The sequence below is a fragment of the Mustelus asterias genome, chromosome 22 (genome assembly GCF_964213995.1).
Source record: "Mustelus asterias chromosome 22, sMusAst1.hap1.1, whole genome shotgun sequence".
NCBI lineage: Eukaryota > Metazoa > Chordata > Chondrichthyes > Carcharhiniformes > Triakidae > Mustelus > Mustelus asterias.
Genome location: NC_135822.1, coordinates 62053187 through 62077888, shown reverse-complemented (window position 1 = coordinate 62077888; position 24702 = coordinate 62053187). Strand labels below are relative to the sequence as shown.

The 24702-nt window shown below is 43.3% G+C and overlaps 1 protein-coding gene across 2 annotated transcripts in view; it reads left to right on the top strand.

Moving 5' to 3' along the window:
- LOC144510106 (disintegrin and metalloproteinase domain-containing protein 9-like) overlaps positions 1-24702 on the top strand; it is a 142499-nt gene that overhangs the window by 26239 nt on the left and 91558 nt on the right. For both annotated transcript variants that reach the window (XM_078239381.1, XM_078239382.1), the window contains exons 2-3: positions 6301-6416; positions 10656-10720. In XM_078239381.1, coding sequence (XP_078095507.1) covers positions 6301-6416; positions 10656-10720 — 181 coding nt within the window. The remainder of the gene's footprint in view (positions 1-6300; positions 6417-10655; positions 10721-24702) is intronic.

The following is a 24702-nucleotide window of genomic DNA, read 5'->3' as shown; positions in this document are numbered from 1 at the left end:
ATCATGTGACACATGAACAATTGCCCCTTAAAGGGGCCATGCGATCACAACTGGTTATGGAAGTATGCTTGAAGGAATTCGTAGCTGTGTTTATCTGCAAAGCTACACAAATCCCTGAGAACAGAAATGAAAGCAGCTGTTCTTGCATATGACACGATGACCCTTTCTGAAACAACATCAAATGTTGGGTTATTGGCATTAATCAGGAAATTAGAGAAGCATGCAATAAAATAACATCTGTAATTATGGATGACTTTAATCTGCATATAGACTGGACAAATCAAATTCATCACAGTACAACAGGGGAGGAATTTCTGGAGTGTATACAGGATGGTTTTCTGGACAAATATGTTGAGGAACCAACCAGAGAACAGGCCATCCTGGGCTTGGTGTTGTCTAATGAGGAAGGAATAATTGGTAATCTAGTTGTACAAGACCCTTTGGGGATGAGTGACCATAACATGATAGAATTTTTCATCAAGATGAAGAGTGACGTAGTTGATTCTGAGACGGGGGTCCTGAATCTTAATAAAGGAGACTACGATGGTATGAGGCATGAGTTGGCTTTGATGGACTAGAAAATGTTTTTTAAAGGGATGAGGGTTGACAGACAATGACAAACATTTGAAGAGCGCTTGGGTGAACTGCAACAATTGTTCATTCCTGTCTGGCACAAAAGTAAATTGGGTAAGGTGGCTTACAAGGGGAATTAGATGCGAGGTTGAATAATTCACTGACACCTCGTGGTCTTAGACAAGTTTAATAGAAGTTCATTCAAGATGTCTCTTACAGGCAGATGTATACCAACTTCTCAGTCTTGCTCTCTCTCCTTTTCTCTCTCCTTTTCTCTTTCTCTCTCCTTTTCTCTTTCTCTCTCCTTTTCTCTTTCTCTCTCCTTTTCTCTTTCTCTCTCCTTTTCTCTTTCTCTCTCCTTTTCTCTTTCTCTCTCCTTTTCTCTTTCTCTCTCCTTTTCTCTTTCTCTCTCCTTTTCTCTTTCTCTCTCCTTTTCTCTTTCTCTCTCCTTTTCTCTTTCTCTCTCCTTTTCTCTCTCCTTTTCTCTCTCCTTTTCTCTCTCCTTTTCTCTCTCCTTTTCTCTCTCCTTTTCTCTCTCCTTTTCTCTCTCCTTTTCTCTCTCCTTTTCTCTCTCCTTTTCTCTCTCCTTTTCTCTCTCTTTCTCTCTCTTTCTCTCTCTTTCTCTCTCTTTCTCTCTCTTTCTCTCTCTTTTTCTCTCTTTTTCTCTCTTTTTCTCTCTTTTTCTCTCTTTTTCTCTCTTCTCTCCTTTTCTCTCTTTTTCTCTCTTTTTCTCTCTTTTTCTCTCTTTTTCTCTCTCCTTTTCTCTCTCCTTTTCTCTCTCCTTTTCTCTCTTTTTCTCTCTTCTCTTTTTCTCTCTCTTTTCTCTCTCTTTTTCTCTCTCCTTTTCTCTTTCTCTCTCTCTCTCTCCCTTTCTATCTTTCTTTCCCTCCCCCTCTTTCCCTCCCCCTCTTTCCCTCCCCCTCTTTCCCTCCCCCTCTTTCCCTCCCCCTCTTTCCCTCCCCCTCTTTCCCTCCCCCTCTTTCCCTCCCCCTCTTTCCCTCCCCCTCTTTCCCTCCCCCTCTTTCCCTCCCCCTCTTTCCCTCCCCCTCTTTCCCTCCCCCTCTTTCCCTCCCCCTTACAGTCAAGATGTTACCAATCTCTCTCTCTCCCTTCTATTGTTCTTGCACAGTATTATTATTCATTACTCCAGAGAATGTCCATTTACATTAATTGGTTCATTAAACACATCACATAAGGTGGTCAAACTGATTCGTCCAGACCTCTGATCATGCACTGTGCACAAGTTAGTGATCTTCTGCCAAGCTCAGCTAAATCACACACTGAGTACGTGACGAGCAGAACAGCACATGCAACATTGTAACATGATAAACTTTCAGCAGAGCTTATCTCGTGTGAAAAGGTTAATAAAAATATACCACAGAAAATGTTATATAGAAGTAAAATAAAACAGTGGCTTACCACATAGAGATAATATTAGATCCAAGAGGCATACAAATTGGCCAGGAAAAAACAGCAGACTGAAGACTGGGAGCAGTTTAGAATTCAACAAAGGAGGACCAAGAGGTTGATTTAAGAAGGGGGAAATGGAGTATGAGGGGAAGCTTGCTCGGAACATAAAAACTGACTGTGACAAGAAAAAGATTGGTGAAGACAAATGTTAGATCCCTTACAGTCAGAAAGAGGGGAACAAAGAAATGGTTGACCAGCTAAATACACACTTTTGGTTCTGCCTTCACAAAGGAGGATACAAATAACCTATCAGAAATGTTGGAGAACAAAGTGGTTAGTGAGAGGAAGGAACTGAAGGAAATCCGTATTAGTAGAGAAATGATGGGGAAATTGATGGGATTGAAGGCTGATAAATTCCCAGGCCCGGATAATCTACATCCCAGAGTACTTGTGGAAGTGGCCCGAGAAATAATGGATGAATTGGTGGTCATCTTCCAAGATTCAAGAGACTTTGCAGCAGTTCCTACAGATTGCAGGGCAGCTAATGTAACCCCACTGTTTAAAAAGGGAGGGTGAGAAAACACAGGGAATTACAGGCCAGTCAGCCTGACGTTGGTCGTCGGGAGAACTCTAGAATCCATTATCAAAGATTTTATAGCAGAGCACTTGGTAAACAGTTGTGGAATCGGACAGAATCAACATGGATTATTAAAAGGGAAATCATGCTTGACAAATCTATTGGAATTCTTCTTCGAGGATGTCATTAGCAGAATTGATGAGGGGGAGCAAGTGGATGTGGTTTATTTGGCCTTTCAAAAGGCTTTCGACTAAGTCCCACACAAGAGATTGGTGTGTAAAATTAAAGTTTATGGGATTGGGGGTAGTGTATTAAGATGGATAGAAAACTGGTTGGCAGGCAGAAACAAAGAGGGGGAATAAATAGGTCTTTTTCTGAATGACAGGCAGTGACTAGCGGGGTACTGCAGGACCCCAGCAATTCACAACATATACTCATGTCTTAGAGGGGGAAACAAAATGTAATATCTCTAAATTTGCAGATGACACCAAAGCTGGGTAGGACGGTGAGCTGTGAGGAGGATGCAGAGATACTTCAGTATTATTTTGACAAGCTGAGTGAGTGGGAAAATACAGTATAATGGGGATAAATGTGATCCATGAGGTGATCCATTTTGGTCGCAAAAAAAGGAAGATAGATTATCTAAATAGTTATAAATGAAGCAGGGGATGTGCAATGAGACCCGGTGTCCTCGTACATCAGTCGTTGAAGGTAAGTGTGCAGGTGCACCAGGCAGTGAAGAAAGCAAATGGTATGGCTGCAAGTTCGGGATACCATCAGGAACATTGTTCCTGCATCTACCCTGTCTAGTCCAGTTAAAATTTTATAGACTTCTGAGATTCCCCCCACCTTATTCTTCTAAACTCCAGCTAATATAATCCTAACTGACTCAATCTCTCCTGATATGTCAGGTCTGCCATCCCAGGAATCAGTCTGGTATGTTGGCTTTCATAACGAGAGGATTTGAGTACAGGAACAGGGACATCTTACTGCTATTATACAGGGCCTTGGTGAGGCCACACCTGGAGTATTGTGCGCAGTGTTGATCTCCTTATCTGAGAAAGAATGTTCTTACTATAGAGGGAGTGCAGAGAAGGTTTATCAGGCTGATTTCTGGGTTGGCAGGACTGACATATGAGGAGAGATTGAGTCAGTCAGGATTATATTCACTGGCGTTTAGAAGAACTCGTGGAACTTGCTACAGAAAGCAGCTGAGGCCAAAACACTTTGGGTGGCGATTCTCCCCCAAAAATTCCAAGTGTCGACTTTGTGTAAAAACTGGAGTAAATCCAGTTGGTTTTTTCTGCAGGATTTTCAAAATGAATCTCCTGCACTCTGTGCACTGCAGAGTGCCCGAGCCTGAATCTCGCTAAAACTCGGTGGGCGGGGCCTATTCCCGCTGGAGAGGCCGGCAACATCGTGCTGAGCGGGCCATTGCGTGCGCCGGTCTGTCAGCACCGAGATCGGCGAATGCGTAGTGGCCTGCACTGCTGGCCTCCTGTTCGTTGGCGCGCTCGATCATTGGCCAGACCCAAGTGCAGTGTGCCAGTGAGATCCTCCCACTGATTCCCCCCACTGCCCAACCAGAGGTTCCCCCTCCCCCATGGGCTCACCCCCCTTGGCACTGCCCGATGCCCGGTGGTGGGGAGCTGTTGTAAACCCCGCTGGAGTGAAACACTCCTGGCAAGGGGTATGAGGGAGACTCTCGCAGGCCTGTAGACTTCAGTCCCAGGCCCGCTCATTAGATTGAAATGCTCATTTTAATAATTTATACAGCTCCGCGCCGATTTCTTGGTGCTGAGCTGATAGCGCCGGCAATCCGGAGACTTGCAGAGGCCGTGGCGCCCCTAAACGGCCTCCACTGGCCCACTGCATTGCAAAAAGTAAGGATCCTTTTGTGTGGATTCACAAGCTCTCACTGCGCTGCAAGAATCACCCCCTTTTTCCAGAAGGAGTTAGATTTATCTCTTTGGGCAAAGGGGATCATGGATATTTAAAGTTTAGTTTCAAATTTATTTATTGGTGTCACAGGTAGGCTTACATTAACACTGCAATGAAGTTACTGTCAAAATCCCCCAGTTGCCACACTCCAGTCCCTGCTCGGGTACACCTGAGGGAGAATTTGGCATGGCCAATGCACCTCACCTGCACGTATTTCGGACTGCGGGAGGAAACCGGAGCGCCCGGAGGAATCCCACGCAGACACAGGGAGAATGTGCAGAATCCACACAGGCAATGACCCAAGCCCGGAATCGAACCTGGGTCCCTGATGCTGTGAGGCAGTAGTGCTAACCTCATGGATGGGGAGGGTAGGGCGGGATCAGGCGGTTGAGTTGGATGATCAGCCATGATCATAATTAATGGCAGAGCAGGATGCAAGGGCAGAATGGCCTCCTGTTCCTACTTCCTATGTTGTAAAGCATTTGAAAGCACTTGGTAGCAAGATGGGAGTTGTTTGGACTGATGAAGATGAAAAATCCACTCGAGGAAAGTGCGAAGTGAAGTCCGTCTTAATAGAAAACTTATGAACTGGGCCTCTTGCCATTGGCGTGAAGAACCACCAATAGTATTGTGAAAAAGTTGGAAGCGAAGGCAGTTAAAATTGAAAAAACTCTTCCCCACCCACACTTTTTGTTTTGCAACACTAGCAATGGGACTAAAGATTGAACAGGAATTTGGAACAATGGAGAGTTCGGTCCAGACAACTGTTTTTCAGAAGTGAGTAGGGTGTTGCTGGCTGCTCCTGGCATTTTAAAACTGAATTGCTTGCCAGTACAGTGACGGGTGATGGGTTTATCAGAGTTGAAGGGAATTGGTTCAGGAAGGAAGAAACAATGTTGGGGAAAAGGTCATTCTCCGAGAAAAAGCACTTGCCTTTGGAAAGTGAAAAATGATCAAAAAAGTGATATTTTTTGATGAAACCTTTTCTGAATATATGAAGGAAGTGTTTATACCTTCTAAAAATGTAATCCCTCTTGAAGGAAAATATGTTTTAATTTGTCATTGCAGGAGGGTAACAAAAAAGGTAATTTATGGACCCATTTGGAGGTTATGCCACAAGTCTTGGCATTTAATTTATTATTGTCACATGTATTAACATACAGTTAAAAGTATTGTTTCTTGCGCGCTATACAGACAAAACATACCGTTCATAGAGAAGGAAATGAGAGAGTGCAGAATGTAGTGTTACAGTCATAGCTAGGGTATAGAGAAAGATCAACTTAATGCAAAGTAAGTCCATTCAAAAGTCTGACAGCAGCAGGGAAGAAGCTGCTCTTGAGTCGGTTGGTACGTGACCTCTGACTTGTGCATCTTTTTCCCAAAGGAAGAAGGCGGAAGAGAGAATATCCGGGGTGCGTGGGGTCCTTAATTATGCTGGCTGTTTTGCCGAGGCAGCGGGAAGTGTAGACAGAGTCAATGGATGGGAGGCTGGTTTGCGTGATGGATTGGGCTACATTCACGACCTTTTGTAGTGCCTTGCGGTCTTGGGCAGAGCAGGAGCCATATCAAGCTGTGATACAACCAGAAAGAATGCTTTCTACAGTGCATCTGTAAAAGTTGGTGAGAGTCGTAGCTGACATGGCATCACGCTTGAAAACTGTTGACCAAATGGTGGACAAGTCACATCATTAGCTCCTAATTGATTACTTTAAAAAAATTTATGAACAGCATTTTACAAATTTCTTGTGTAAATGTTAATGGCATAAACTGAATTTCATGTTTTTGCTTCTCTTTCATAGATGATTCGCATCCAGCATCTGATCAAACGTCAAAACTGTCTGCGTATGAAATTACAATCCCACGACAGTTGACAGAAAGAGAAAAGCGAGATGCTGGTCTATCTCCTTCTCATCAGGTATGTTGGAAAATCATTATGCTGTTGACTAGCATGGCTGTACTGTGTTGCTCAGTCTTTATGATGCAAAGGACCCGGGAAAGCTTGTTTGAAAACAGATTGCCTTGTATTACCAGATTGTTGAAGGAGATCCAATTGAGTTAGAGGGTATTTTGAACAATTAAGGGGTTAGCTAGGGTAGGCACAGAGAAACCATTTCCTCTGATTGAGGAAATCCATAATCAGAGAGCATATCTTAAAATTTGACTGAGCCTATTTAGAAGTGAAATCTTTTATATGCGTGACAGTGGAATCTGCAAGTTTTCTAACACTGCTTTTTCAGAAATCTTGCCCTTGCCTCCTGCTAAAAAATGAAACTATTATCTAACTTGATCTTCCTGTTCAGGTTCTTTGAGCTTGTGTGATAAAAGCATAATAGGGCGGTTACTGGAACTCTGAAATCAAAACAGAAAGTGCTGGCAATACTCAGCAGCCCTGGCAGTATCTATGGAGAGCAAAATGGGGAGTACGTGTGGTCCCTTGTGACCAACAGTCACTCTCTCCCCCTGAGGCCCAGGAGACAGGAAGACAACAAGCCACAAGATAAGGGCAAGGCACCACAGGGAGTAGCAAGGGTTGGACGTGAGCCGAAAGAAAAGTGGACTTACTGTCTGACCCCAAAAATCTCTCTCTCCCCCTGTCTCTTCCTATCTCCACATACTCGCAGCTGCCTCAGTTAGCTGCGCCTCCCATAATAGCCTTTTTCTCTCCCATGCTTGCTGCTGATAGGCTCATTTCCACAGCAAACAGGCTGTGACTGGAAGAGCAGTCCTTTCCAGAAATTTTCAATTTCACTGACCAGTTCAGTGGTTCCAGCGACCACGTAGAGGGGCTTCTCAGGCCACAGTGTGGCAAGCAGGCTGCCGGTTTGACAAGCCTAGGGTAGAGGAACAAAGCAATTTCAGGGTACAAGCACACAAACTATTAAAAGCACAACAGGATTTATTTATAGTGGGATAGAATTGAAAAGTGGTCTAAACGAGGACCTTGGTCAGACCACACTTAACGGTACAGTGCCGTTCTGGTTGCCATATTATAAAAGGGATATAGAGGCACTGGAGAGGGTGCAGATATGATTTACAAGGATAATATCCAAAATGCATGGGTATGAATATGAGGAAACTATTAACAGGCTGTGACTCTTGGTAGAAGAAGGCTGAGGGGTGATCTAACAGTGGCCTTTAAAATTATAAAATCTTTTGATAGAGTGATTGGAGTGTGGGGAAGAACATAATCGGAAACCACCAGTATAAGGTAGTCACCAAGAATTCTAAGAGAGAATTCTATTACCCTATAATTTCTTGACCCAAAGAATGGTTAAGCATGTGGAACCTATTACCACAGGGAGTGTTTGAAGCGATTAAGGACAGTGGCATTTCAGGGGAAGTTAGATAAGCATTTGAGGGGAAGGGAATAGATCGTTATGATAGTAGATTTAGATGGTAAAAGGTGGGAGGAGGGCTAAGTGAAGCGTAAACGCCGGCGTGGACTGGTTGAGTTGAACGACCTGTTTTACTGCTCTATATCCTTTGTAAGTTTGTGTTGCAATAGATGAGATTCCTCTTGCGGCCACAGGTTTTGACACTGTATTTCAAAATATAACTCATTCTTTAGTCCGTTTCATTGAAGTATGAATCAGATAATTTCCTAACTCTCTGCTGAATCATTCTGTAACTTTGATGAGGCAGCACCCTGTAGTTGCGCAAAACAATTTAATTTGGTCAGCGAGACCTCTCATGTTTATAACTGTGCCAGTGAAACAATACAAGGAAGGTCTGATGAAAGTTAAGTTATGTACTTAATGTAAACATTCGACTTTATTGTTTACACTAATGGGTGCATTCTTTAAACCTTGGAATTTTGATGGCCTGTTTTCAGCTATGCTACCAGAGGAATTCATTGCCATGCAACCTTTATCTGCAGTTTAAAAAAAATAAACCCTAGATTTTATTACAAGGATTCAAACACTTCAAGCTGTTTTCATTTATTTTTGTTTAGTTTCTGCCAGGATCTTATAAGCTTGATAGTCAGCCAAGAAATCCATGTGACGTTACAGCCCACCAGTGCCTTGTGTGTTTCCTGGACGCTTAGTTGACATGTTCTTGACATAGATCCTCCTTTTTGTGCAAGAACAGAATGGTCACATTCTCTGCTGTGATTGATTTTAAAAAGAGGGGATTTCTTTGATGTGCATTCGGGTTAGAGTTAGGCTACTTTTTTCGAAATACCTTTTGGGACATTGCTCAAAGTCTTGAGGAAACTGATTTTGTTGGACAGATTATTTTAAACACTTTTATTGCAAGTGTTCTGTTTATCATATTCTTCACCTCAAATTTCAAGTAAGATCATTGGAACAGCAACCAGCTATTTAGCCTTTTGAGAGTCCTCTGCATCTTTTGACTGTTCTGTGAACTCACTGCACAAACCCATGGTTTCCCCATAGCCTTTAATATATTTTGATTACCAAAAGTCTACCAATCTCAGATTAACAATTATCTAGCACCAATTGCCATATGAAAAGAGTTTCAGATTTCTGTCACCATTTACACATAGAACTATGTCCTAGTTTCACCCTTGAAATGTCTGGCTCTAAGTTTTAGATGATGACCCCCCGGTTCTGAGTTTTTTTTCGATCAGATTTAGCAGCTATGTCCCCCTTTGCTGTTTCATGCAAGAAAAGTGTTGGTTTCAGAAATGCAGAACTTTCAGTTATATTGTGCTTTTTCTCACCTCAGAATCTTAGCATTGCAAAGCCAATAACATGTTGCAATGTCGGGAAATGTGGCAACTATTTTCACACAGCAAGGAGATAAAGGGACCAGATGGTTTGTTTTAGTGATGTTGGTTGAGCGATAACTGTTCATCAAGGCATAGGAAGATCTTCCTTGAATAGTGCACCTTGAACAAGTTGTGTCCAGTTCAGAGAGAAGATCTCTCAACCAAAAGATGGCAGTCTGAACCCGGGTTTTGCGTCATGTCCCAAGACATTTTGAAAAATCTATCAGCACCTGTCTTGATTACGTGCAGGGCTTTGCGCTTGCAACTTTTTATTCGGAGACAAGAGTGCCACTGCTGAGCTCAGGCTGGCCCGTTAGTTGTTTAGTTGCTTTTAGTTTCTATGGCTGTACAAATAATGCAGCTCCACAATATTTGGCACAAATTGCAGATTTGCCAAAATCTGCTTAAAATCCACTGTGGCTACTGAGCTGTTTCAAGTGGTAAATAAAATTGCCTTAGATGCTAAGTGAGGCTTAGCACACAATTCACATGTTTTCTAATAATTACATTCATTGTTTGAACTAAGAGGCCAGTATAAATTTTGACAGAGGGGAGGGAAGGACCATCCCAGATCAGTGTTGTGATCATGTAATTGGAAACCTTTACTCTCTCACCCCTCCACCTGCTTGCTGTCAGATGTTTTATTCGTGGGAAAGCAGAGCTTGATAATCCATTGCCCTGGACCCTGCTATTAGTTTTCTGTAATCAACTGGAAACATGTCAGAAGAGTAACTTGTCTTCCTCCATTTATCCTCTCCTCTACTAATGGAGATCAGTTACTCAGCAAGCGAACAAAGTTGCAACTCAATAGACCAATCCATTTAGAAATGTGAACATTGTAACTACCCCTGGGGAGGGATTCCAGTGTTACAGGATTCCAATGAACAAATATTTTCTCAAGAAATGGATTTCTTCAAAGGCTTGTAAATAATTTAAGACTGAGAAAAAGTCCATTAGTTACTCTTGCGATTGTGCATTTATCCAAAACACAAGTACGCAAATACACTTCAACTTGTGAAAGTAGAAATCTCTGAATATTTCTTTGGTCACAGCAAGCCATCTGAAGTTCAGCTTGCATGGATTGCAAAATGCAGAATGCAGCTTTGGAAATTGGAGTCAAGCTTTTACGATTCCTCTCTCCATATAATGTGGTCAGATCGCAAGAGTAACTGATGGACTTGTCTTAAATTATTTACAAGCCTTTGAAGATTTCCTCTAGATTGCTGATGCCTGAGTAAGAGGTTTCAATCCACTTTTTTCAACACACATTCTATCGGGGAGAAGAATGTGGTTTCAAAGGTTTTTTTCCCCCTTAATCTTTGTAAGTTTGCACATGTAATTAATTGTAATTTGCTAATAACGTATTTAAAAAATCCAAAAGAATTTGCTAATGACTGCTTTTTATTATGTTGAATGCCTCAGGACGGACTGTCATATGCCATTCAGGTGGAAGGCCGTGAACACATTGTCCACTTGAAGAGAAATGAGTAAGTATCATTTCATAATCAGCAATGTTGGGTCTATGTTCTGTGTCTCTTGATGGTTAAATCCAAGATTGCACAGATCACTCTCGTTGTTTTGTGGTACCAGATGCCTGGAAAAAAAAATCCACACTCTGATTTTTTAAAAATTCCTTTTTGGGATGTGAGCGTTACAAGGTCATATTCGCTGCTTGTCCTTTGCTACTCTGGGAAGCTGATGCTGGAGTGTTCTGAGAGGGCGTTGAACAGTCAGTCAGAAAAAAAGTCATTTATAAACCTGAGCAGGTGGGATTGGGAGTTGCTGAAGGAAATGTATTAACCAAGCAAGTTCTTTTTCCCCCCCAAAGATTTACGCAAATCAGTTCACAACTAGCAGTGGTGATATTTGAACTCTGGACCACTGGATTGTTAATCCAGTAACTATGACTGTTATTCAATTGTACTCTATTAATCAGAAATGGTGTTTTGGATGGGAAGATCCAAAACGAGAAGAATAAAGTTGCCTCTGCCATTTTTTCTCAGGAAGGAAGTGACTCCCCTTCCTGAAGGTAGTCCCACAGGGATCCTCACATTAGTAGACAGCCTTGATGTGCCAACCTCTGACAGCCACTGCTGCTCAGAAATGAAGGCAAAGCTAGTTCTTAGCTGATAGTTAGACATGCAATATCTAGCATGCGTCACTGCCCAGAGATTAGGAGCAGGAAAATCTGTTGATCATTTACCTACTGCACTTCCACTTCGAACCCTACCAAGAGCACCAAATGGGCCATAGCTTGGCACATGAACTGATGACTATGGTGGTCTGGGTGGTTTAATCCCAAACCTGCCTTTGCATTTATCAAAAATACAGGTGCACAAATACACTTAAACTTGTGAAAATAGAAATCTCTGAATATTTCTTTGGCAACAACAAACCACCTGAACTTCAGCTTGCAAAATGCAGAGTGCCTCGAACAGCTTTGTAAATTGTAGTGGAGCTTTTACGCATTCTCTTTATTTTAATGTAGTCAGATCACAAGTGTGACTGATGGACTTTTTCTCCATCCTAAATTATTTAGAAACCTTTGAAGAAATCCATGACTTTCTTTCATAGGCTGGTTGTTAGTGCTATTTGACTGTAGCTTTCTCTTGATCAGGAAGTGAATAGGATATTATTGAGTGCTTGTTGCTGACTTTAAACAGTCACCCTTTTGTAACGTGGGATGACTTCATGAGGGCAATGATGTATTCATTTCATTTCTTTTAACATTCTTGGAATGGCAAATTTTGTGCAAGCTAAGAGGAGGGGTATTCGTTCTGGAGATCTGTGTCATTTTGTCCGAACTATTTACACCAACTGTTTTGAGGTTAAAGCTCCCTCGAACCCAAATGATAGACTTTGACTGCTCCTTCAGCGTTGTAACCCATTCTCCATCTCAACAATTTTCCTGCAGTTTCAAGAAAGATCCTACCATAGTGAAGCACACAGCCTCTCTCATATTGAAACAACATTTCAAACCCCCAAAATTACTACTTCTTCAGGTAGAAGCCCATCCAAGCTGTCACAAAGTAACATAAAAGGTCTGTGTTACCAAGGCGTGTGACCTTGGCTAATATTTTTACTTTCCTCAGATCTGTCCTGTGGTTTTGAACATGCATAAATCTTTGATTTTGAAACTGAGGTCAGGAGGAACATTCCTACCTTTTGTACTGAGGTACACATATACACTGAGACCCACAGTTCTGCCCACCGCCATCTTTCTCAACTCCTGTTCTGTCTTGAAATTGCCACACTGCTAGTCTTGAGATGACTACTGAATGTGTAGAAATTTACTCCAATTAAATGTTGACCAAGCTGAAGCCATTTTTGGTCCCTGCTAAAAACTCTTTTCCCAAGTTACCAACCCTATCCCTCTCCCTGGCAACTGTCTTGAAGCTGAACTAGACTCCTCAACATTGATGTCTTGTATGTGCTTCAAAGCTCATCCCTTGTGCCAGCACCCAGAGTGCCTATTTCTACCTCCATAAGTCGCCTGACCCTGCACCTGTCTCAAATCATCTGCTCCTGAAACTCTTCTCCAGACCTCTGTTATCTCTAGACTTGAGTATGCCAATGCTCTTCCAGCTGGTCTCCCACATTCTACCTTCCATAAACTTGAGGTCACCCATACCTTTCCTGTCCGCCTCCTCATTTACACTAACACACATTCACCCATCACCCCTGCCAGTTAAGCAATTTTAAACTCTCATCCTTGTTTTCAAACTTCTCCAGAGTCTTACCTCTCAATCTCTGTCATCTCCTCCATTCCCAGCATCCTTGGATAAATTGGAATCACTTTAATTTGTGTGCCTTGAGCATACACGGTTTTAATGACTCCACCATTAGTGGCTGTGCCTTTAGCTGCTGAGCTCCTTAGCTCTGAAATTCTCTCCTTTAAAATTCTCCCCCCTCTCTACCACCCTGTCTTCCTTGAAGGCATTACTTAAAACAGACCTCTTTGACAGTTTTTGATCATCTGTCCTAATATATGTATCTCAGTCAAATTTTGCTTCTGTGAAGGACTTTGGGACACATAATACATTGAAGGTGCTATATAAATATAGATTGCTGTGAATGAATGGTGGAACTAGAAGATTTACAAAGTCACACTAAGTCTGGTTGAAGAGTTAAATAACTAAGTGCAATGGTGAATAGCCAGTGTATAGACAGCCTTTTGTAAATTCTAGCCCCATATGCTCTGCATGTGATGTTACCATGGTGACTGTTTTGGGAAGAATTTCAATTAATGGTGAATGTACAGTCTTTTGAATGTTTTCTCAATACTGCCTGAAGTCATGTCGAAATTGCTACCATGTGGTGTGCTGTTTGTTTTTTTATATAAATCCAAAAGGCAAGTTTCAAACAACACTTTTGTAAATTTTGGAGCGATACTTTCACTTGGCCCCACCCCTGTCAGAATCAACAGTATTGAGGCTCCTCCAGACAATCTGAACCGTGATGGGAATAGGGTGACGGATTTTCAGCCTTGACTTCTGTATGTTGCTATTGGCACGCACGCAAAATTAATCTTCAAAAGATTGTACTTTGAAAATAAATGCGAGATAACACTCAGTTTCCAGTTGTTCAAGACATCTTGGGGTTGACACACCATTAAAAAAAGCCTTCTGGTTTTGTTGCATAATTTTTAGGAAAATTGGCAGTGACTACAACAGCAAGTAATGAAGAAGGCAAATGCAATGTTGTCTTTTATTGCAAGAGGGATGGAGAATAAAAGTAGGGAGGTCTTGCTGCAAATGGATAGTGCATTGGTGAGACCACACCGAGTGTACCATGTACAACTTTTGTCTCACTATTTAAGAAAGGCTATACTTGCATTGGAAGGGGCGCAGAGAAGGTTCACTAAGTTGATTCATATGATGAAGTGATTGCCTCATGAGGAGAGGTTGAACAAGTTTACAACACTGAAAGATTACATTGAAACCTATACAATTCTGAGGGAGTTTGACAGGATAGTTGTTGAGGGTGCGAGAATCTAGAATTAGGGGGCATAGTTTTCCGTTGATGATGGAGTTGAGCAGATATTTTCTTCTCTCAGATCTTTGAAATTTAAAATATCCCTACAGCTGAGTTGGACAGATATTTTAACCACACAAGAATCAGGGGTTTTGGGGCAGGATCTTGGAATTGAGGACAACTTCAAATCAGTGTGTAACTCACCAAAGACTTCCCAAAGTCTGACCAGCATCCAGAAGAAAATTCTCCACTTGCCTGGAAGAGTGCAACTCCAACAACACATGGATATGTTGAGAGGATGTTTCCCTTCAAGGGGGAATCAAGAACTATGGGCACAGTTTCGAAATAAGGGGACTCCCATTTAAGATAGAGATGAGTAGGAATTTCTTCTCCCAGAGGATTGTTATTCTTTGGAATTCTCTTCCACAGAGAGCAGAGTCCTTGAACATTTTCATGGATGAATGAGACAGACTTTGATCTTACAAGGGAGTCAAGGGTTACAGGGGACAGGCAAGAAAATGGACTCAAGGCCAAATCAAATCAGTTACAATTTTATTGACTGGCAGACGAGGCTCAAGGACTTGAATGGGCGGCACGGTGGCACAGTGGTTAGCGCTGCTCCCTCACACCGACAGGGACCCAGGTTCTGGTCTCGGGTAGCTGCGTGGAGTTTTCACATTCTCCCCATGTCTGCATGGGTTTCCTCCGGGTGTTCCGATTTCCTCCCACAGTCCAAAGATGTGCGGATTAGGTGGATTGGCCATGCGAAATTGTCCTTTAGTGTCCTGAGATGTGTAGATTAGGGGGATTAGCAGGGTAAATATGTGGGGTTACGAGAGTTGGGCCTGGGTAAGATGCTTTGTCAGAGGGTCGCTGCAGACTTGATGGGCTGAATGGCCTCCTTCTAGAGCGTAGAGATCGTATGATTCTGGGCCAAATGGCCTCCTCCTACAGTGTAGAGATTCTATGAATGGCCTTCTCCTGCTTCTATTCCTTATGTTCTTACTAAAGAAACCTGACACCATCCAAATCAAAGACAGCCATTTTTTTGTTTGATTTACTCATGGCATGAGCATCACAGACTCAGGCAGCATTTGTATTGCCCATCCCCAAGTGCCTTTGAGAAGGTGGTGGTGAGTTGCCTTCTTGAACTGCTGTAGCTCATGCGGTATAGGTACACCCACAGTGCTGTTAGGAAGGGAGTTCCAGGATTTTGATGCAGCGACAGTGAAGAAATGGCAATATGCTTTCAAGTCAGGATGGTGAGTGGCTTGGAGGAAAACTTGTAGATGGAGGTATTCCCCTATGTCTGTTCCCCTTGTCCTTCTAGATGGTCGCAGGGTTTGAAAGGTGCTGCCTAAGGACTTTGAGTTGGTGCAGTGCATCTTGTAGATTGTACGCAGTGCTGCCACTGTGATGGAGGGTGTCCATGTTTGTGGATGGAGTACCAGTCAAGTGGTCTGATTTGTCTTGGGTGACATGAAGCTTCTTGGTCGTCATACCCCCGACCACCCAGGGGCTCCAGTGGCCTCTGATTCCTCTGGCGAGGCCATCACATCTAGTCTCTGTCGACAATGACCAGCTGTGATTCTCGCTGGCGAGCAGGTAAAACGGGACTGGTACGACTGGGGGAGGCGAGAAACAGAGTGCATTTTTTGTTTGCACTTCACCTGATCGTACCACCTTGTCTTGCTGGAAGACGGGTGGGATGAAGCCATAAGATTGTGCCCATAATGTTTTACAGCACAGACAAAGACCCCTCAGCCTGCTTAAATTCTGATGACTCGTGAAGATTAAAAGGCTGTGATTGGATAATGGTTGGCTAATTGTTGGGAAACTTGTCTTTTTAATCCTCTCTTAAATTCTCCATATTACTGGTAGATCCTTTGTTACCCATTGCTCGCTGCCCTGAGAAGCTGGTGGTCACCCTTCCTTTTTCTATTTTCTGCAGTCCATGGACAGGCTCGTTAGTCTCCCTCACTCCCTTTGGATCCACACGGGGAAAACAGTTTAGTTTCAACTGCAGGTTTTGTTTTTAAATTGCATCCAGCTGCCCTGCCTTGTGTGCGTGAGAATCCTACGTTGATTGAAACGACATTGAAAAAAATCTGATTCAGAATGTGTTCAGAAAAGTATTTTGCACTGATGTGCACCATTTGTCCTGAGCAGATCACCTGAGTTTTGAAACCACACAGTGCCAAGGTCATGTACCTTCCTGTTATTTAAAAAAAAGAGAAAATACTGGTAAAACATGAGGGACCTCTGAAAAGGCATGTTTCTGGATGTTGCTGAAGCGGTTGTGTAGCCCAGCACTTTCTGTTATTATACTTTTTCAGCACATGCAGTTTATTCTTTGTCCCTTCATCTCCATTTTTCCTTCTCTTGCTATTAGAAATACAGACACATCTTTATGGGGGTGCAAAGTTTCCTGCTCCCACTTACTCATGCATTTTTATTTTTGCCTCCCCATTTTCCCCATTGCCTACACTGCAAAATTACTTAATTGGCTATAAAAGGCTTTGGTCAGGAGAAGGTTCATTAGATGTTGCCTGGAGTGGAGAATTTCACTGTGGTTGTTTTCTTTGGAGCAGAGGAAGCTGAGGGGTAACCTAATTGCGTAATATTTTGTGGGGTCAAGATAGAGTGAACACATTGTTTGAAGTTTATTAATGTCACAAGTAGGCTTACGTCAACACTGCAGTGAAGTTACTGTGAAAATCCTCTAGTCACCACACTCCACTGCCTGTTCAGGTACACTGAGGGAGAATTTAGCATGGCCAATGCACCTAACCAGCACGTCTTTCAGACTGTGGGAGGAATCAGCGCACCCGGGAGGAAACCCATGCAGACACGGGGAGAATGTGCAAACTCCACACAGACGGTGACCCAAGCCGGGAATCGAACCCGGGCCCCTGGTGCTGTGAGGCAGCAGTGCTAACCACTGTGCCACCCTCAAGGTCATAGATTTAGGGAAACGATAGGAGGTTTAGAGAGGGATTCAAGGGGAAATCTTTATCACCCAGATGGTGGTGGGGATCTGGAACTCATTGTCTGAAAGGGTGCAAGAAGCAGAAATCCTTGGATAAGCGCTTCGAGTGCTGTAATGTAAAAGATTATGGACCAGGATCTAGAAAGTGCAATTAGGCTGGATGGTTACTTGTGGGTTGGCATGAAGTTGTGAAAGGCACGATATAAATGCAACTCATTGAAGACTTTACCTATTGGACTGGACAAACGTTGATGGCCTGACCCTTGTCTCCAGTTAACATTAACAAGGTCAAGGAGCTGATCTGCTAATTCTGCAGAGGGTAGAACATGGGAAGCTAATGGGGAGTGCATTGGATTAGTCAAGTGTAGAGGAAATGAAGGCATGGATGAGGGTTTCAGCAGCTGATAAGCTAAGGCAAGGGCAAAGCCGAACAATGTTATAGAGATGCGAATTTTAAACGTGGAAAATATAAATATCCCCCTGACAAGCACGCGTAACATATTTTAGGTGGGAACTTTAAATTGAGGACATGCTGATAGTTCAGGCAGATGCACATGATCACATGACATTATTGGAAAATGTGAATGGAGTTCTACTAGTGCCTTGGCCAATAATCCTTTCTTAACCATCACTGCCGAAATAAGGTGTTTTTTCTCACTTGCTGTTTGTGGGATCTTGCTGTGCATGTATTGGGTGCTGCATCTGTTTGCAAACAATAGGTGCCATCATTTAAGGGATGTCAAATGTCCTGTGGATGGTATAAAGTGTGATTATATTATACAGAAGCACTTTATTTCAAATCGGCGTAGATACTTCCAATAAAGCATTGTTTTGCAAGTTCAACAAATACTGCATACTGCACATGACTGAGTAAAAGCTATGAACTGGAAGTGTTTGCGCCGATCTGGAAGCTAGATTTTGCTGTGCTTTTTGTCCTTTTTTTTTGCTAAGTCAGGTTAGATATTGGCAGGCATGCATGTTTCTGTGAACTAAACAGCGAGTGAATCATGTGGTTGTTTCTTTGGAATTCTGCCCATTTTCCTTTTTTGTTCCAGGTTGTGTGTGCACGCATGGGTGTGTGTTCAGTCATGGCGAACAATGCACCGCCATTGCAGCACGTCACAGTGCTGCTTTTAAACAAAAACTGAGCTGCTCTGACACAAGCTGAACTTGAGCTTGTCACGCTGGGATGTCCCAACCTGTGACCTGTTCAGCGTACTTCCAAACAAGTCAGGAAATCCAACAACTTCTTCATATTTGGCCTCTCCATTGATTTTTCACATTAATCATTTGTGAAGACTGAGAATAGTCTCCCAAATTCTTTGATTATTCCATATTTAAAGCCTGAGCTGTCACTTTCTAAAATAAAGCATCACATATTCTGAAGTCTACAATTTCTTGAGTGATGGAGGAATACAGCATGGAAACAGGCTCTTTGGCTCAACCGGTCCATGCCAACTGTAGTGCCCTCCCAGCTCATCCCAATTGCTCACATTTGACCCATATCCCTCCTAATGCTTTCCCATCCATGTACTTACCCAAATGCTTTTTAAATGTTGCCAATGAACCTGCCTCGACCACCTTCTCTGGCGGCTCATACGCACCGCCCTCTGTGTAAATAAGTTGCCCCCTCAGGTCCCTTATAAATCATTTCCCTCTCACCTTAAACCCATGGCCTCTAGTTTTCCCCTTCCCTGGGAAAAAGACTATTGTTATGGTTCAGGTCAGAAACCTCCACAATGTTTAATCCTGCCTGGATCATAGGTTTTGCACCTTGAATTTGGCTAGGATAAGCATGATATGATTCACCTCGGGGATGATTCAAATAACCCACGAGGGAGCCTTTATCAAACAAGGTTTATTTAAGAATCTAGTTAACATGTATGAAAGAAAATTAGTAATAATTTTTATCAGTTACAAACAAAACAACCACAATAATGTATGACCCTTAACAAATATATCTAAGATGTTCCAATCAAAACCAAACTTCCTTCAGACAAAACCCTTTTCACAGGTTTAACATAGCAAAGACTAGTGCTCACGTGACACTGGAACTGAGTCCTTTGGATGAATGCTGCAGTCCTCTTAAAACACTCGGAACAGTTTGAAGTCAGAACAGCTTCCCAGACCAGGGAGACTCTCTGGTCAAGCCACCCACAGCAGATCTTCTACTTCAGGTTCAGCTAAACCAGCAGAACCGCCCAGAACTAGGGAGAGAGAGAGGGAGACACTTCTTTCCAGCTTGATGTCCCTTCTAAAACTAAAACCTGCAGCACAGGACAGGAAATGAAAGAGCTGCTGTCATCTGACCTGTCAACCAGTTTTCCTCCTGACAATGTAGGGTCATAAAACTAATTCCCAAAGTAAAAATAAACAACCCCCATTTAAGCCACTTAAGGAGCAATAAAAGGACTCATCGTAGACAACCCAGTGCCACAATGAGAGCTACAGAGAACATGATTTTAGAAGAATCTCTTAAAGATCTCTCAATGGGTGGCATGGTGGCACAGTGGTTAGCACTGCTGCCTCACAGCACCAGGGACCCAGGTTCGATTCCCGTCTTGGGTCACTGCCTGTGTGGAGTTTGCACATTCTCCCTGTGCCTGCATGGGTTTCCTCCGGGTGCTCCGGTTTCCTCCCACAGTCCAAAGATGCGCAGGTTAGGTGGATTGGCCATGCAAAATTGCCCCTTAGTGTCAGCGGGACAAGCTGGGGTAAATGCATGGGGCTATGGGGATAGGACCTGGTTGGGATTGTGGCTGGTGCAGACTCGATGGGCCGAATGGCCTCTTTCTGCACTGTAGGATTCTATGATTCTATGATACACTAACGTCACACTATGTGTGTTCATCCTATCTATGCCCCTCCTGATTTTACACACCTCATTAAGTACGGCCCTCATTCTCCTACATTCCAAGGAATAATATCCTAGCCTGGCCAACCTCTCTCTATAATTCAGGCCCACTAGTCCTGGCAACATCCTCATAAATCATCTTTGCACCCTTTTTCCAGTTTATCACTGTCTTTCCGATAACAGGGTGACCCAGGGCACAATACTCCAAGTGCGACCTCACCAGACTTAAGTACAATTGTACCATAATGTCCCAATTCCTATATTCAATGCTCTGACTAATGAAGTGCTAAACACCTTCTTCGCCACCCTGTCTACCTGTGACATTGCTTTCAACAAACTCTGTACTTGTATTCCTAGGTCCCTCTGTCCCTCAGCACTCCCCAGGGCCCTACCATTCACTGTATAAGTCCTACCCTGGTTTGACTTACCAAAATGCAACACCTCACATATATCTGTATTGCAATCCATTTGCCAATCCTTGGCCCACTTCCCTAACTGATCACCATCCCCCTGTAATTTTTGATAACCTCCTTCGCTATCAATGATACCTCTGAATTTAGTATCATCTGCAAACTTACCAACCATGCCTTGTACATTCACATCCAAATCATTTATATAAATAACAAATAACAAGGGTCCCAACATGGACCCCTGAGGCATACAGGTAGTCACAGGCCACCAGTCTGAGAAGCAGCCTTCAACCATCACCCTCTGCTTCCTAGCATCGAACCATTTTTGAATCCAATTAGCGAGCTCTCCCTGAATCCCATGCGACCTAACCTTCCAGACTAGCCTGCCATGTGGAACCTTGTCAAAGGCCTTGCTAAAGTCCACATCGACGACATCTACTGCCCTACCCTCATCCATCCTCTTGGTTACCTCTTTGAAAAACTCTAAATGATTCATCAGACATGACTTTCCTTGCACAAAGCCATGCTGACTGTCCCTAATCAGAGCTTGACTTTCCAAATGTTGGTCCTTCAGAATTCCCTCCAGTAACTCACCTGCCACTGATGTCAGGCTCACCGGCCTGTAATTCCCTTATGGACAGCACGGTGGCACAGTGGTTAGCAGTGTGATGACTAGGGGATTTTCATAGTAACTTCACTGCAGTGTTAATTTAAGCCTACTTGTGCCATGAATAAATAAACTTTTGATCAACTTTCCTGGCTTGTCTCAAAGTTGATGAGTGCCACAAGCAGATTTACATTAACACTGCAATGAAGTTACTGTGAAAACCCCTAGTCGCCACAGTCCACTGAGGGAGAATTTAGCATGGCCAATGCACCTCACCAGCACATCTTTTGGACTGTGGGAGGAAACCGGAGCACCCGGAGGAAACCCATGCAGAACGTGTAGACTCCACACAGACAGTGACCCAACCTGGGAATCGTAATCGTACCCAGGTTGCTGGAGCTGTGAAGCAGCAGTGCTAACCACTGTGCCCCCGCCCCCAACTACTCTTTGCTACACTTCTTAAAGAATGGAACAACATTAGCCACCCTCCAGGCTTCCAGAACTTCACCAGTGGAAAGAGATAAAGCAAATATCTCTGCAAGGCGTCTGCAATTTCTTCCCTAGCCTCCCATAATATCCAAGGATTCACTTGTTCAGGCCCAGGAGATTTATCCACCTTAATGCGCTTTGAGGCTGCAGATACCTCCTCCCTAGTAATTTGCATGTGGCCCAAGACATCACCACCTGTTCCCGTTATTGCACCATGATTTTCTCCTTGGTTTACACGGAGGAGAAATATTCATTAAAAATCTCACCCATCTCCTGTGGCTCCACACACAGACGGCCGATCTTTAAGGGACCTATTCTCTCCCGAGCCACCCTTTTCCTCTTAACGTAGCTCAAGAACCTCTTGGGATTTTCTTTAACCCTACTTGCAGATCCATCTCATACCCTCTTATGTTCTAATGATTAGTTCCCTGTGGAGGCCATCCTCCATGCCAAAAATTTGTGGATACAAGTCTAGACAATTTTTAAAAGTCTCTGGAGAATCACTAGTTTACACCACTCATTCCCTAGTCTGTCTGTCTGTCTTCACTGGTCCTCATTTCAAGGGTTGGCTGCACTCTGAATTATCTTTCTCTGCCTCCTGTCCCACAGCGATTCCAGTTAAAGTTCTCATATCATCCATCCATGCCATCTTGGGTCATCCTTTTCCATGTTTTCCAGATGCTTTGCCTTGCATTATCTCTTTCCAAGCGCTCCTGCTATTGACCTCGTATTTCCGAAGTACGTGAATTTCCTTGATGTCACTGCCTTACAGGTTGTTCTTAATATTAGCTTTCCCAGGCAACCACTCGTTTTCTGCTTGGCGTTCCATGACAAGCACAACATCTGTCTGAGTCCTTTCGTTTCAACTGCTCTTATTTGAGCCACCTCATTTTTCTTGATGGTCCCACTTTCACAGCCACACATTGTCACTGGTAGGGCGGAGGGGGGGTGAAGGAGGCTGGTCTGCACACGTCTGGGGGGGGCTAGAGATCGGACTGTGGGGAGGGTCGGAGGGGCAGCAATGGGGGGGTTGCTGACCAGCGATTGGGAGGCCAGCAGTGCGGGGCTACTGCGCATGAGCCGATCTCGGTGCTGACAGATCCGCACATGTGCAGTGGCCCACTCAATGCTATGCTGCGGGTCTCTCCAGCGGGAGTAGGCCCTGCCCATAGCTTTTTAATATGATTCACACTAGTGCACTCTGCAGTGCACAGTGTAATTTACTCCAGTTACGTAAATTCGACACTTGGAATTTTTTTGGGAGAATTGCCTCCAAGGACTTTCTGAGGACAATTTTACATTGCGATCAAGATGCTGAAGTTCCACACTTTTTGAAGTGAGTTCACAAAACCATGACCCTTGTTAATTCTAGCCCAAATTTCTTTGGTAGATTCTGCATCTTAGGTGATGAGTGACCCAAGGTAGTTGAGTGCATACTTACATTCCTCAGGGTTTTAGGTGGCCAGATCACCAACAACCTATCTTGGTTACTCCATGTGGATGCTATAGTTAAGAAAACCCACCAACGCCTCTACTTTCTCAGGAGACTAAGGAAATTTGGTGTGTCCGCTACAACTCTCTCCAACTTCTCCATAGAAAGCATTCTTTCTGGTTGTATCACAGCTTGGTATGGCTCCTGCTCTGTCCAAGACTGCAATACACTACAAAGGGTTGTGAATGAAGCCCAGTCCATCACGCAAACCAGCTTCCCATCCATTGACACTGTCTACACTTTCTGCTGCCTCAGAAAAGCAGCCAGCATAATCAAGAACCCCATGCACCACCTTCTTCCGTTGGGAAAAAGATACAAAAGTCTGAGATCACGTACCAACTGACTCAAAAACAGCTTCTTCCCTGCTGCCATCAGACTTTTGAATGGACCGACCTCACATTAAGTTGTTCTTTCTCTGCACCCTAGCTATGACTGTAACACTAAATTCTGCACTCTTTCCTTTCTTTCTCTATGAACGGTATGCTTTGTCTGCACAGCACACAAACAATATTTTTCACTGTATACTAATACATGTGACATTAATAAATTAAATCAAATCAAAAACCCATTCTTAGATCTCCCCCCAAATTAGGTAAATACTGCATTATCAGACCTAGCTATCCTGGCTCAAACTATTTTAACTGAAAGACCTAAAGCATCATAGTAAGGAGTTTATGGTGCCTTTCATAATCTCGGGACAGACCAAAGAATTTTCTAGGTAATCATTGTGGATCTGTTGGCTGAAATATTGACCAGGGCATGGAGGATTCCCTTTCTTTTCTTCCAATAAATCCACTGGATCACTTATCTCCATTTGAACAGGGATGACTGGGCTTAGGTTTGAGATCTTATCTGAAAGCTAGCACCTTTTGCAATGAAGTGCTTCCTCTGTCCTGGCTCAGGCTGGAATTTGAGCCAGGTTGTGTGCAGGACTTTGATTTGACGATAGACATTCTGAATCAATCAGCACACTTGGCTTTGTATTGCTCTTGGATGAGAATGTTGCCATTAACATTTTGAAAGTATTATTACATTTTGAAAAAGAAGTGCAGTTGAACAGAGGGATCTGGGAATACAGATACAGAATTCCCTAAAAGTGACGTCACAGGTGGATAGGGTCGTAAAGAGTGCCTTTGGTACATTGGCCTTTATAAATCGGAGTATCGAGTATAAAAGTTGGAGTGTTATGGTAAGGTTATATAAGGCATTGGTGAGGCCGAATTTGGAGTATTGTGTACAGTTTTGGTCACCTAGTTACAGGAAGGATGTAAATAAGGTTGAAAGAGTGCAGAGAAGGTTCACAAGGATGTTGCCGGGACTTGAGAAGCTGAGTTACAGAGAGAGATTGAATAGGTTGGGACTTTATTCCCTGGAGCGTAGAAGATTGAGGGGAGATTTGATAGAGGTGTATAAGATTTTGATTGGTATAGATAGAGTGAATGCAAGCAGGCTTTTTCTGCTGAGGCTAGGGGAGAAAAAAACCAGAGGGCATGGGTTAAGGGTGAAAGGAGAAAAGTTTAAAGGGAATATTAGGGGGGGCTTCTTCGCGCAGAGAGTGGTGGGAGTGTGGAATGAGCTGTCGGATAAAGTGGTAAATGAGGGGTCACTTTTAACATTTAAGAAAAACTTGGACGGGTTGATGGATGAGAGGGGT